Source organism: Glycine soja, chromosome 19 (assembly GCF_004193775.1).
Source record: "Glycine soja cultivar W05 chromosome 19, ASM419377v2, whole genome shotgun sequence".
Classification (NCBI taxonomy): Eukaryota; Viridiplantae; Streptophyta; class Magnoliopsida; order Fabales; family Fabaceae; genus Glycine; species Glycine soja.
This window is the reverse complement of record NC_041020.1, coordinates 47,002,371-47,015,297: the sequence shown is the minus strand read 5'-3', so window position 1 is coordinate 47,015,297 and position 12,927 is coordinate 47,002,371. Positions and strand designations below refer to the sequence as shown.

The window sequence follows — 12,927 nt, the reverse complement described above, 5'->3', positions numbered from 1 at the left end:
TAATGATTTACCATGTCTTATAATGTTTTGTAGATAGATTAAAAATGAAAAAAAAAAAAGAGAAAAACATTTTTAGATGTTTGAATACACTTTTTACTTCTTTTATTTTAAAATATACACTCTTATTTTCTTTAAAGATCATTTTAATTTGTTACATGTAAGTTCATTTTAATGTAAATGAGTATTTAAGAAAAAAATATTGTGCAATTACCATTTGATGATTAAAACATTCATAATATGCAGTAATTTTTTAAAATGAAGATTATAATAAACTTAATATATAAAATAATTTAATTTTAAATATAAAAAGAAGCTAAGAAACAAAATATCGAAAAGAAATTTTACATTTTAAATTAAAATTTTATAATTTTATCAATTGTAATTTTAGACCACCATATTATTAATACAAAATATCTATCAACTTTTAACACAAATTAATTCCTAAAAAAAAATTAACTCATCATCTTTAATATGATTTCTTAGATTATATTTTTTCATCTACTGAATTTATTTTTAAGATTTGTATAAAAAATTCAAACTCAAACTAATGATATGTTATTACATTATTGATAATAAGAAAAATATTTAAAGATATACAGGAAAACATTCGGGGGGAGAAGTGAGAAAAAATTTACATCACAATAATACAAAATATCTATTATTTATTTTATAAAAATTAATCTTCACGTATAATTATAACTTTATCTATCATGTTTAATAACGTTTTCCGTATTTTAGTCACGAGACTTGAATCCAACAGTTTGATTAAGAAATTTAAACTCAGCTTTAATTGGTACTTTATCAATTATATGAAGGAAAAAATCATCATATGTTTATTTTTTAAAATATTTATTTAAAATTTGAGATTTTAATATAAAATAAACATTAATTCTAAAATTATAAAAATTAAATAATAATTTAAATTTTTTTTAAAAAAAACATAAATGATTAGTTATACCATTTTTCATAGATAATTAATAACTACAAAATCATATATTAAATACATGATATTTAAATTTCAACATAATTTACACCCATGGAAATGCTGTTTATCAAAAAATAAATATTTTTTACTAATAAAAGCATACAATATTTATAAATTCTCTCTCTCACACACACAAAAAAAATAAAAATTAATTACCTTATCCATACTAATGATTATCCATTTAATCGAAACGTGCTTCGTAGGATAAGAGGCATTTTAGTTGTGCAATACTGCTTTCAAAAACAAAAATAGAATCAAACAAACCTCAAACCTTTCTACATCTTGGAAGCTAAAATAATATAGGTGATTGAAAACTGGAGCATTATTTATACAAATAAAATCAATTCTTGACTTGACCTAAATATAGGAACATTGATACATTTGACAGTGGTGTCATTCAATGTGACAACAAACTATCTATCCCAACCTGATGGCCTCCGCCTTTCTTTAGGTTTAGAACTGCAGCCAAAGAAACAAGAATATCAGCAACCAAATTATGTATTAAGATAAGCATGCAGCAAGTTCAACTTAGAAAACTGACCTGTTCGTGTTCTTCTGACCAGGATTTACTCCAGAAACTTGACTGGTGGAATTTACCGCTGATGTAGCAGGATTGGGTGAAGCAGTATTCTGATAAGTATTTATGTCACCGCCAATTGATCCACCGGATACAAAACCAGGGAGTGCTGGTCTCTTATTAGCAGCCATGCTTGTATTGCTACCGAATCCTTGATTCTGAGAGTTTGATGAAGCAGCAACAAAGTTACTCTTAAATTGTGACATCATTCCTGTTCTCAGAGAATTTACGGCAGCAGATCGACTGGGAGCTGTGGTAGATGGTGCGTTATTTGACTCAGAATTATATCCAATACCCAAGCCAAAATCCACTCCTCGCACGCCTCTGCCACCCCCACCTCTACCTTTGCCTTTTTTTCCACCTGCATAATAAAAACCATGTTAAGAGACAGATTCTCCAAACAAGCACTTGCAAATATCATGACAAATTCATAAACTGGTGTGTGCAGCAACATCATATCTTTTCTACATCGAGTTCTTGCTCAGCAAAATTATTATTCTACAGTCATAATAATGCAAGTCACATCTTACCTCCTTTTCTTGCATCACGTTTTGACCTGAATCTCCCGTCCTATTGAATTACAAGACAAAATATCATTAAATAGAAAAACTAATTTCAAATAGGCAAACCCAATAAAACTAATATATTTAATTTTTACAGAATAGAATTGCGGGGAAGAAGATATGAAAATGCAAGGAAGGACTTGAGTAATAGAAAACTGAAAAAGTAGAAAACCAGAACAACTTAAAGAGGTTATGATTTTTTATCAAAAACTAAAAGAAATATTAGTTTTGAAAACAAATTTAAAAAACTAATCTTATCAAAGTTCAAACAAGGTTTCTTTTTTTTGGTTTTCTTGCTTTTAAAAATAGAAAACAGTTTTCAAAAAATAGAAAACAAACAGTCCCTTAGTTTCTGATGAACTTGGCCTCTTAAACTACCTCAACCAGCATTAATTCAACTCATAACTTTGTCAAGTAAAACTTATTAATAATTAAATTCTTGGCATGCAAATAGCATTATTATACAGACACTCACAAGTCACAACAAACCAACAAATAAAATCTACAAAAGTATCACACAAGGATGAATAGAAGATTCTAAAAAACCTACATTAGCATGAACCAGAAAAAATTACATAGATAGGATAGTCTACAAGAAGTAAATAAGTTGCATAGGCATCAGTACAGATTGATGAATCAAAGAATATCATGGAAGGCATTGTTACCTTCATAGCAAGATCCATCAACTCCACAGACACATTCTGACCAGCAGCAACTAAGCTATTGACCAATTCACCAGCAAACCGTGCTTCTTTCAGAGTTATAAGAGTGTATGCAACCCCATCCTTGTCACCAGCACGGCCTGTTCTTCCAATGCGATGGACATGCATGTCCATATCTTTTGCAATATCAAAGTTTACCACTGACTTAATTGACTTGATGTCAAGACCACGGGCAGCAACATCAGTTGCAATTAGCACATGGTAGAGGCCAGATTTAAACTTCTGTAAAATATCCATACGAGAAGCTTGATCTTTATCACCATGCAAGGCAGCAACTTTAAAGCCTCTTTGAGCCAATTGTGATTCAATTTCATCCACAGTAGCCTTTTTTGAAGCAAAAACTAGGGTATCACCTTGATCAATCATTTCAGGCAGCTTTTCCAGAAGCCAGGGCAATTTCTCAGAATCGGAAGGAATTACATGAACAACTTGAGTAATATCTTCATTTGCCATCCCCACCTCTCCAACAGTTACTCTAATAGGATCAGAAAGGATTTCCCTGGCCAACTTTTCAACTTTTCGAGGCATAGTTGCAGAAAAGAGTAAAGTTTGGCGGTCCGGCCTAATCTGCCCAACAATTGACCTTACTTGCGGCTCAAACCCAAGATCAAACATCCGATCAGCCTCATCAAGCACCAGGTAAGTTGCTCTCATCATCGTCAATGCCTTCATTTTCAGCATGTCTATTAATCTTCCTGGTGTAGCAACAACTATCTCACATCCCGCCTTCAGTTCTTTGAACTGTTCAAGTTTTGACATTCCACCATAGACAGCAGAGACACGCACCCCATATGCTTTTGCAAATTTCTTGGCCTCCAGATATATTTGATGCGCCAATTCTCTGGTAGGTGCACATATGACCCCTATAGGCCCCTCCTCCTTCTGAAGCTCAGGCTGATCCATGATATGCACAATCATAGGAAGCACAAAAGAAGCAGTTTTACCAGAACCAGTTTTTGCTATACCAATGATATCCCTGCCCGAAAGCACAACTGGCAAAGCCTGACATTGTATAGATGTTGGCTTCTCATATCCTTGTTTTTTAATAGCATTCATAATCTGCGAAGGAAACCCACAGTCCTCAAATGTCTTTATTGGCTTGGGAACATCAAAACCCGATACACGAATAGCCAAACTCTTTCTGTATTCACTTACATCCTGCTCACTCATACCTGGAATTAAATTTTAAAAAAAAATGCCAGATGTTCAATCTCGGTTAACTCAATGACATTCTCTTCCATGCTCACAGTTCCACAAACAGAACACGTTCTAAACCACTAAAACTTCATAACAAAAGAGTTATAAATTATAACAGTGCGATTCAGTGTGTTTGAGTGAGCATTTGCAAAATTGATTTTGAAGTGATGTAATGTACATTTGCATGTTTTTATTTGAAATTTGAAAAGCAAGTTAATAGTTAAACTTAAATATTTTTTTTTCCCGCAAAAGCTACATAAGTTGCTTCACCTCAAAATCAATTCTAGACCTATAATCAATCCCTCAACATAAAACCAAACATGTAAACATTTATCTAAAATCACTTTATTGGGAATTTGAATGTAATTCTGAATGAAACGTGAATCCAAACACAAACTAAAACTAAAAGACTTTCAGGGTTATAGTGGAAGTACCTGATATTGAAGGTGTCTCCTCATAAAAATCCTTATTGAAAGGCTCGTAATCAATGGAAGAGTGATCGAGAGCAGGAATGGGTTCAATTTTCTTCTTGTCAATAACAATAGGGTTATCATCAGAATCATACTCAATCATACCAGCATCCACAGCTTTGGCAGCAGCATAAACCTCCTCGTCGGAATCATACCCAGCGTGCAGCGCGTCGGACGCGAGAGTCAACCCTAAATCCTTCTTCGCCTTCAGAAAGCTCTCCAGGGGATCGTCGTCCTCGTCGTCGCGGTACCGGTCCTCCGCCTTCTCCTTCGGCGGCGGGGCAGCCCGCATCTCCTCGTGAATCCCCTCCATGAAGGCATCCAAGGGGTCGATTTCGTCGTCGTCGTCGTTGCCGCCACCGTTGTTATTCTTGCTCCCGTCGTCGTTGTTGTTGTCGTCGAAGTCGATGTTGTCGATGTCGGTGTCTTCGTAGTGGTCGTGGCCGTGGCGCGCGGAGGGAGGGACGTAGAGTCGCTGAGGGGGCTGGGATCGCTCGAAGCTGTAGGTGGATTGGCGGTTTATGCCGAACCCTTCGAATCCGAACTTCCTCTTCGACATGGTGCGGTTAAGGAAGAGGAAAATTGCGACCAGTGATTTTAACGCACCACCGTGGTGAGTGAGGTGTGAAGGAGGTGGTGAGGGGGAAAGTTGAATAACGGAATTTGGGGATTAGGGTGAGTGAGGTGTGGGTATTGTTGGGATTTGGCGCTTTCGCGAGTGGAACGTTGCGACCAGTGATTTTAACGCACCACCGTGGTCGATTTCTGGTTTAAGGAAGAATTTGATGACGACGGGTGCCCGAACCGATGGAGCCCGTTAATTTGGGGAATACGAAACTGGGCCATCTCAAGGATCGCATTGTATTTGGGCCTGCCAGTTTGCGCCCAGAATTACGATTGTTGTTTCCTGCTCTTATTGTTTCTTGTACTTCCTATTACAAATTACATTTCAGAATAGATTAGGAAAGTGCAGAAAATTTTACCCCAGAATTACGTTAGGAAAGTGGTGCTTCTTTCACTTTCTTTTCTCTCTTTAGACACTAATTTTTTAAATGTATTTTTTGAAAAAACGTGACTCGGAATCACTACTACATTATGGAAACTTTTCTATAATGTAATTTTTTGTTTGACAAATGTAATTTAATTTTACAATGGTGCAATTGCTTGAAACAAAGAGCTAATGCAATAATTTACATATTAAAATTGTGCCTAAAAACACTGTTTTACAAAAAGCAAGATTTTGGTTACCTATGCAAACTCGGTTTACAAATTTTGATCCAAACATAAACATATGTTACTTGAGTTGTGTTCAGCGGATTGTGTTGAAGATTACCCAATGTGCAATGCATGGATCGGTTTCGGAATTAAAACAATTTCAGACAATGCATGTACTTCTTTAGGTGTAATTATGTTTGAAAGTTTGAATCTAGACATGGGGTTATTCGATTATTCCATTTAAAGCTTGTCACGCACGATATATAAATATTTTATCTTTTCTTATTTTAGCAAGTGATTTTTGCAACTCAACCTGAATGGTTCCATCAAAAGCATTGCAGAAACTCACCAAAGCCAATCCATGCCTACTTCTGGTCGGAGTAAAAGAACCGAAGAAGAAACGTGATGCCAATGACAATTATAATGTTAATTATGTTATGGCATGTATTTGTTACCTAATTATGCCATAGATGAAACCAAACTCAAGTCTCAATCCATTACTATTATGAATGCACTACCGACACCACACCGCGATATCCCATCACGCAGCAGCCTAGTCAATAGTCAAACCCCACTCTCATCTCTGCAACCAAAAAATAAAGCGAGGCCGAAAACCATTTGAACCCAATTTATTTATTTATTTAAAAAAGAGAAAAACCCACTCTCTGGACTACCCACTGGAATAACGACATCTCCGCTCGAAATCACGGTTCTTCGATTCGACTCAGCTATGGCGAGCTTGACTCGGAGATCACTGTCTCAACTCGGAACTATATTATCGATGAAGAAAATTCCGGGTTTGGATCCACCTTTCTTTTCAGCTATTACTTGCTCCTAGTGTTGCTTCAGCCATCTCTCGCCGTTGATTTCGTCCAAATCCCCTAGATCTGAGCCGTTAGGGGGCAATCAACGGCGTCTGTCATGTCAATTGGTAATGATACGTTTTCGCCTCTTCTTCCTTTCTTTGATTTACGCTTTCTTTCAGTTTTTTACACGAACGAGTATGCATTGGAAGACGCTAGATTATGGAATCGGAGCTTTGTTTTGAGTTATTTGGTTTGTTCAAGTAACTAAGAAACCTGAGAGAGTTACAATTTGAAGTCTCGCGTGTGCTGTCATTTCCTCTTGAGAAATGCTGCTCAATCATCAATAGGCGCTTTGGTTTCAAGTTTCAACTGGAAATTGCAACAGGAAGAGTGTATAAGTTTTTTATTCTGTGCTGAATGGACTAGAGCTTGTTCTGTAGTTAATCTTGTAAAATTTGTTAATATGGTGCAGTATAATTGGCCTTGTCAGTTGCCGCTAGATCCTGTGAGGCTGTGATTGAAGAATGCGTAGAAAACCAATTGTTGAAACTCGGATAACCAGATACAAGATTTGTTTTACCTTTTAGATAGGATCTACTTGAGGTTCTGTTCATTCTATAATCAGTTCGTGCTAACCATCTTTTGATATTTGGATCGAGGGGTATGTGGAAGGGAGGTTAAACTTTTTCAATCTTGCAATTAAGAGAGTTGTAATTTTTTTAGTTTTTATAAAGATGAGGGAAGAATGACTGGAAAGATTACATGGTAGTATCTCATTTTGTTCCTTTCATTTTGAAAAGTATTTGAATGGTAAAATAGTTATTCAAATTGAAAATTTAACCAACCCAAATTCAAAGGTCACCAGAAGGAGCGAAATGCTAGAACCTGGTCAGGTTATTTTTGCATGTGCAGGTTAATGACGAGCTCAAACTTTGGAACATTATCCTGATATTAAATGAAATATACTTATTATACAACTTTGCCTATTGTCTGCCTATTGTCACTGATTTTAATTGAGAAGCAATCACAATTCAGTTCAGAGCCTGCTTTTCTAAAGTGATTTTTATTTTTATTTTATCTTTTTTTTTTTGCACTTTGCAGTTAGTGAAGTGTTCTTAATAGTTGGTTTTGTCCTTTTGCTAATGATGCAGGTATATTGAAAAAGGTTCAAGGCTTGGTGCAGAAATGGATGCTTATATTATCTTGCTTGGTATTTGTGATTGAGGCTGGTGAAAATGATAAAACAATGGAGCCCCCTTCTTTATATGATTCTGGATCACCTTTGCCCTTTGTTGTTGTTCATGATCTACCTCTACCAGCAAATCTCCATGTGTCGAAGCATGTGCTTTCTCATGGTGCACCAATTGCTGCACTGTCACCAGTCAAGCCTCCTTCATATGGTCCTTTCACAAGTAATGGTCACCCCCCTGCAAGTTCACATTTATCCATACTATTCAAGAAGAGTGAAATGAAACCTCCAATTTCTGGCTTTAAAGATATTCATATTGCTCCTGTGCATTCTACTGCAGCTGCAGGCCCTTCCGCTTTGGCCCAGCCACCATTGTCTCCTTATGCTTCTAGTAAGTCATCACTTTTTTTCCCCTTATAGAAAATCTAGCATGTCCTTAAATAGCAAATTATCTTGAATATAAACATTAAAATATATTTAGTGGGATAAGGCTTTGTTGTTGTTATAAACATTACATTATATTTCATGATTTTTGTGAGCTTTGGAACCTGAAATCAATACTGACACGGTTGCTTATTTTTATTTGCCAGATTGTTGTAAACAAGACATGGTGCTGAAAAGGGGCAGTAAGGATTGCCAATGTGCATATCCCATAAAGCTAGACCTTTTTCTTTCAAATGTCTCTCAAAATCCTAATTGGAATGATTTTCTTGATGAATTAGCTACCCAGCTTGGGTTGCGAAATACCCAGATTGAGCTGATAAACTTTTATGTACTCAGCTTATCAACATTAAATATATCGATGAATATTACTCCACATAAAGGCATCAGTTTCTCTGCCAATGAAGTTTCTAAAATAAACTCTTCGCTTTCAATGCATAAGGTTCAACTAAACCCTGGATTAGTGGGTGGATACAAACTTCTCAATTTAACGTGGTTTGAACCACCTCCTCCTTCTCAAGGTAATTGAGCCTTTGTATTTAGACATGTTATTACTAATCAATGGTGCTTTGGTGTCCTTGATCACTGGAAATAACCGAGAGATTATTATTGTATAGATAACATAGGTAGTCTATATTTGTATTTAGTATAGATAACAAATGGGAGATGTATAAATCTTTTTGTTAAAGCTTCGCCTTTATTCATCTCCACTTGTTTTTATTTCATTATTTCTGCCAAAGTGATAGGGAGAAGAGAAGTTATGTTTATGCTAAAGGGGTCATCTTTTTTATTTCATCTCCACTATGTTTATTTCATTTTTTTACTAATGACATTTGATAACTTTTTAAACAAGTCCTCATAGATTTTATATTTTACCAGTGAACAGAAGACAATGTCGATGCTTTTGAAAATCTTTTGCTGCTTTGTTGAATGTGAAATGTAAAGAGAAAATTATGTTTATGCATAAAGGGTCTGCTTACTCTCGACATCTGATGACTGTTGTATCTACATAATTCTTCATAGATTTTGTATTTTAGCAGTGAACAACAGACAATGATGATGCTTATGAAAGTTTTTTTTTGCTGCTTTGTTGATTCTTAAATGTAAATTTGAATAGTGGTGTGTATGTTACTAAAAGGGTGTACTATATGTAACCACTATTTATGTGTTTTATCTGTCTATATTGGTGGATTACATATGCAGTTTGAATTTAATATTTAATATTACATACACTTCAAAGCCTTTGTCTTTATCTAATTTAATGTCAGATACTTTTTTCTACTTTTATTTGAACCAAGAGAATAAAGAAACAAGTCCCTTGTGTATATTAACATATCTTTCTATGTTTCAGCTCCTACTTTAGCTGCATCACCTGTGAATACACCTTTGCATCATTCACCTACTGCTACATCATCATCGAGTTCTCCGAAAAGAGGAAGGCATTCAAATTTGTTTCTTATTCTTGGAATTGCTATTGGCATAATCTTCATTGCTATCATATCTGTACTTATATTCTGTTTATGTACGTTCCTGCCAAAAGCAAACACACCTCCTATAGACACTGGTAAATATCTATAATTTTAGTTCTGTTTTTATATGACATATTTTTGGATTCCTTAAACAACCTAGTAATGATGGATAACTGTGGATTATGTTTTGCTATCTTTGTACAATTTGGATATCATAGCGCCCGTAATTACAGAACATAAACATTAAATATAGGCAAATTAATCCATTTAAAGGTAAAACTACGTGTTATAGAAAAGGAAAACAGGGGGAGAGAGTATTTAAAAGATAAAAATTACTTAATTGAAATTATTGAGAATCTCCTCCTGAATTAGGCCTACAGAGTTTTTTTTTTTAATTTTTACTTTGTTGAGAAACTTGTTTCTTCATTAGGATTTCATCCTAGATGTTTATACAATGAATATTTCCAGTTGTCACCACTCTCACATTTTGAAGTCTGTTTGGAGCAACATCAGACATGACATATACACAAACATTTTGACACCACATATGTGCACACACACAAAGAGAGACTTTAATGAAATGAAATGAGTAACAGAACAAGAGATCTAAATTGATGGAACATTCACCTTTTAAAACCAACCTTCTATGTTTTTTCTATGATAACAAGCCTCAAAAAAAGCCAAGAGACAATATTTTTTAATATTTTATTTTATATTTTAAGCTGATTTATCTAAAAGTTAAAAATGAATATTTTTTAATAATATTAGTGTGTGTCCGTCCATATGAAGGTATCGGCTCAAGTGTCCAAGTTGTGTAGAGGTATCAGCCTAAGTGTCCAAGCCAACAAAAAATATTTTCTTAATTAGGCGCCTAATTAGAAGTGTTTTACACGTTCAGACAAGTGTCGCAGAGTGTCGGTGTTGGAAACTTGTCTGACACTGCGACACTTTAAATAAGAGAGGTGTCCATGCTTCATAGGTTTCATCCTACATGTTTTTACCTTTTGAACAATAAGGTAGTATGTAAGATTATCTTGTGTGGCTTCTATATTGCACTTGTCCCTGCTACTAATGTTTTCTCTCATGCAGAAAAGCCAAGGACAGAGAGTGCAATTTCAACTGTGGGTTCTCTTCCCCACCCAACTAGTACACGTTTTATTGCTTATGAAGAGCTTAAAGAAGCAACAAACAATTTTGAAGCAGCGAGCATACTTGGAGAAGGAGGGTTTGGTAGAGTTTTTAAAGGTGTCTTAAATGACGGTACTCCTGTAGCAATTAAGAGGCTTACCAGTGGAGGGCAACAGGGTGACAAAGAGTTTTTGGTTGAGGTTGAGATGCTTAGCCGGTTGCATCATCGTAACCTTGTAAAACTAGTGGGATACTTCATTAATCGTGACTCATCACAAAATTTACTTTGCTATGAGCTTGTCCCTAATGGAAGTTTGGAGGCTTGGCTTCATGGTAATGGAATTTTCCGAATCATGGTTTCAGCTTTTTAGCATTGAATGTTACATGTTTTTTTTGTTCTATTATTGACTTATTGTTCTTAGTATAGTTTTCTCAAAACGTGTTTTATGCCCTAAATTGAAATCGGCCTTGATTTGGCCCGGCAGGTCCCTTGGGAATCAACTGTCCTTTGGATTGGGACACCAGAATGAAGATTGCGCTGGATGCTGCGAGGGGACTTTCATACCTGCATGAAGACTCACAGCCCTGTGTAATACACAGAGACTTCAAGGCATCCAACATACTGCTTGAGAACAACTTTCAAGCTAAGGTTGCAGATTTTGGTCTTGCTAAGCAAGCACCTGAAGGAAGATCTAATTATTTGTCTACTCGTGTCATGGGGACATTTGGGTTAGTCTTGATATATTCTATCTTAGACTTGTTATTTGCATATAATTTAATTTTGTAAGGTTAAATTAAACTTCTATGTAGGTACGTAGCTCCTGAATATGCCATGACTGGGCACCTACTTGTTAAAAGTGATGTTTATAGCTATGGTGTTGTCTTGCTGGAACTGCTTACTGGTAGGAAGCCTGTGGATATGTCACAGCCAACTGGACAAGAGAACCTTGTTACTTGGGTTAGTTCCATACCTTGTTAGTCACATGTTACTTATGTCAAATTCAGAGCATCTTCCCATGTTTGCTATATTTATACTAGGAAATGTCGAGGATTTAATTTAATTCAAATCCATCCTTTGAAACTTTTAAACTTTTACATTAAGTAGGTAGTTAATAAGTTCATTTTTCCTTTCAGGCTAGGCCAATCCTTAGAGATAAGGAGCGGTTGGAAGAGATTGCTGATCCAAGACTTGGGGGAGAGTATCCAAAGGAAGATTTTGTACGTGTTTGCACTATTGCTGCGGCCTGTGTTGCTCCGGAAGCAAACCAACGACCTACAATGGGTGAAGTGGTACAATCACTTAAAATGGTGCAGCGCGTCACAGAATACCATGATTCTGTGTTAGCCTCATCCAATGCACGACCCAACCTAAGACAGTCCTCTAGCACTTTTGAATTTGATGGAACGTCTTCGATGTTCTCTTCAGGTCCTTACTCTGGTCTAAGTGCCTTTGACAATGACAACATTTCTAGGACCGTGGTTTTCTCTGAAGATCTTTGTGAAGGACGATGAAAACTGAGAAAACTTGGCCATTCAAAATGTTTTTTATTTTTTTCCCATTTTTGTGAGCACTTTCAAGCTTTCAACCAAAAAGTTTTTTAACCTCATGAATCATAAGGCACAGAATTTCCAAATAAATTTAAGCATTTTGTTGGTGAGTGGAATGGTAATGTGAATGCAATAATTAGTAGTTAGCTGATTATTTATTTAAAGATGAGTTGGTAATAGCTTGTATAAATAGAATAAAATTTGCCAAACGGCTCACTAGTTTTATTTATTCTTGTCTTGAACAAAGGAAGATATCACTTGTATTCTTCGATTGGGTTGCTTGATTTCTTTTAGAGAGGATTCTTTGTGACTGCTTTTGCCATCCTGTTTTACCCCAGGAGACAGTGGTTCCACACGCGGATCAAATTTTGTATATTTGCTTTGTAGTTGTTTCTACTTTCAAAGATTGACTTTCAAAATTTCCCCTCCAAAGTCAGGTCTGTTTTATTTTATTTTATTTTTAAATTATTCTTCGTAACTTCACTGTTATTATATTGAATATGCTTCCGTCCTTCTTAGGTTTTTTTAAATGTCAGTCCGAACCTGACTTTTTTTTCCTTTTTTGGATTTGCGGAACTCATTTTTGGAAACATAAAAGAAGATTTGTTGGAATTGAA

General features: G+C 35.5%; 2 protein-coding genes across 3 annotated transcripts; one reads left to right on the top strand and one right to left on the bottom strand.

Moving 5' to 3' along the window:
• Window positions 1–1,127: 1,127 nt before the first annotated feature.
• LOC114399709 (DEAD-box ATP-dependent RNA helicase 24-like) lies at window positions 1,128–5,414 on the bottom strand. Its single transcript, XM_028361925.1, has 5 exons — window positions 4,479–5,414; window positions 2,791–4,019; window positions 2,093–2,132; window positions 1,527–1,923; window positions 1,128–1,444 (listed from the first exon to the last, which is right to left on the bottom strand). The coding sequence occupies exons 1-5, from the start codon at window positions 5,071–5,073 to the stop codon at window positions 1,399–1,401; spliced, it is 2,307 nt and encodes a 768-aa protein (XP_028217726.1). The 5' UTR covers window positions 5,074–5,414; the 3' UTR covers window positions 1,128–1,398.
• A 654-nt stretch (window positions 5,415–6,068) lies between these two features.
• On the top strand, window positions 6,069–12,742 carry LOC114399820 (proline-rich receptor-like protein kinase PERK3). 2 transcript variants are annotated; one of them, XM_028362040.1, is made up of 9 exons: window positions 6,070–6,660; window positions 7,687–7,947; window positions 8,065–8,115; window positions 8,315–8,686; window positions 9,517–9,729; window positions 10,724–11,095; window positions 11,248–11,491; window positions 11,573–11,720; window positions 11,897–12,742. In XM_028362040.1, exons 1-9 carry the CDS (start codon window positions 6,651–6,653, stop codon window positions 12,272–12,274), a joined length of 2,049 nt encoding a protein of 682 aa, XP_028217841.1. In that variant the 5' UTR covers window positions 6,070–6,650; the 3' UTR covers window positions 12,275–12,742. The 2 variants fall into 2 exon arrangements, with proteins under 2 accessions (XP_028217840.1, XP_028217841.1); XM_028362039.1 differs by having other exon boundaries at window positions 6,069–6,660; window positions 7,687–8,115.
• Window positions 12,743–12,927: the final 185 nt, after the last annotated feature.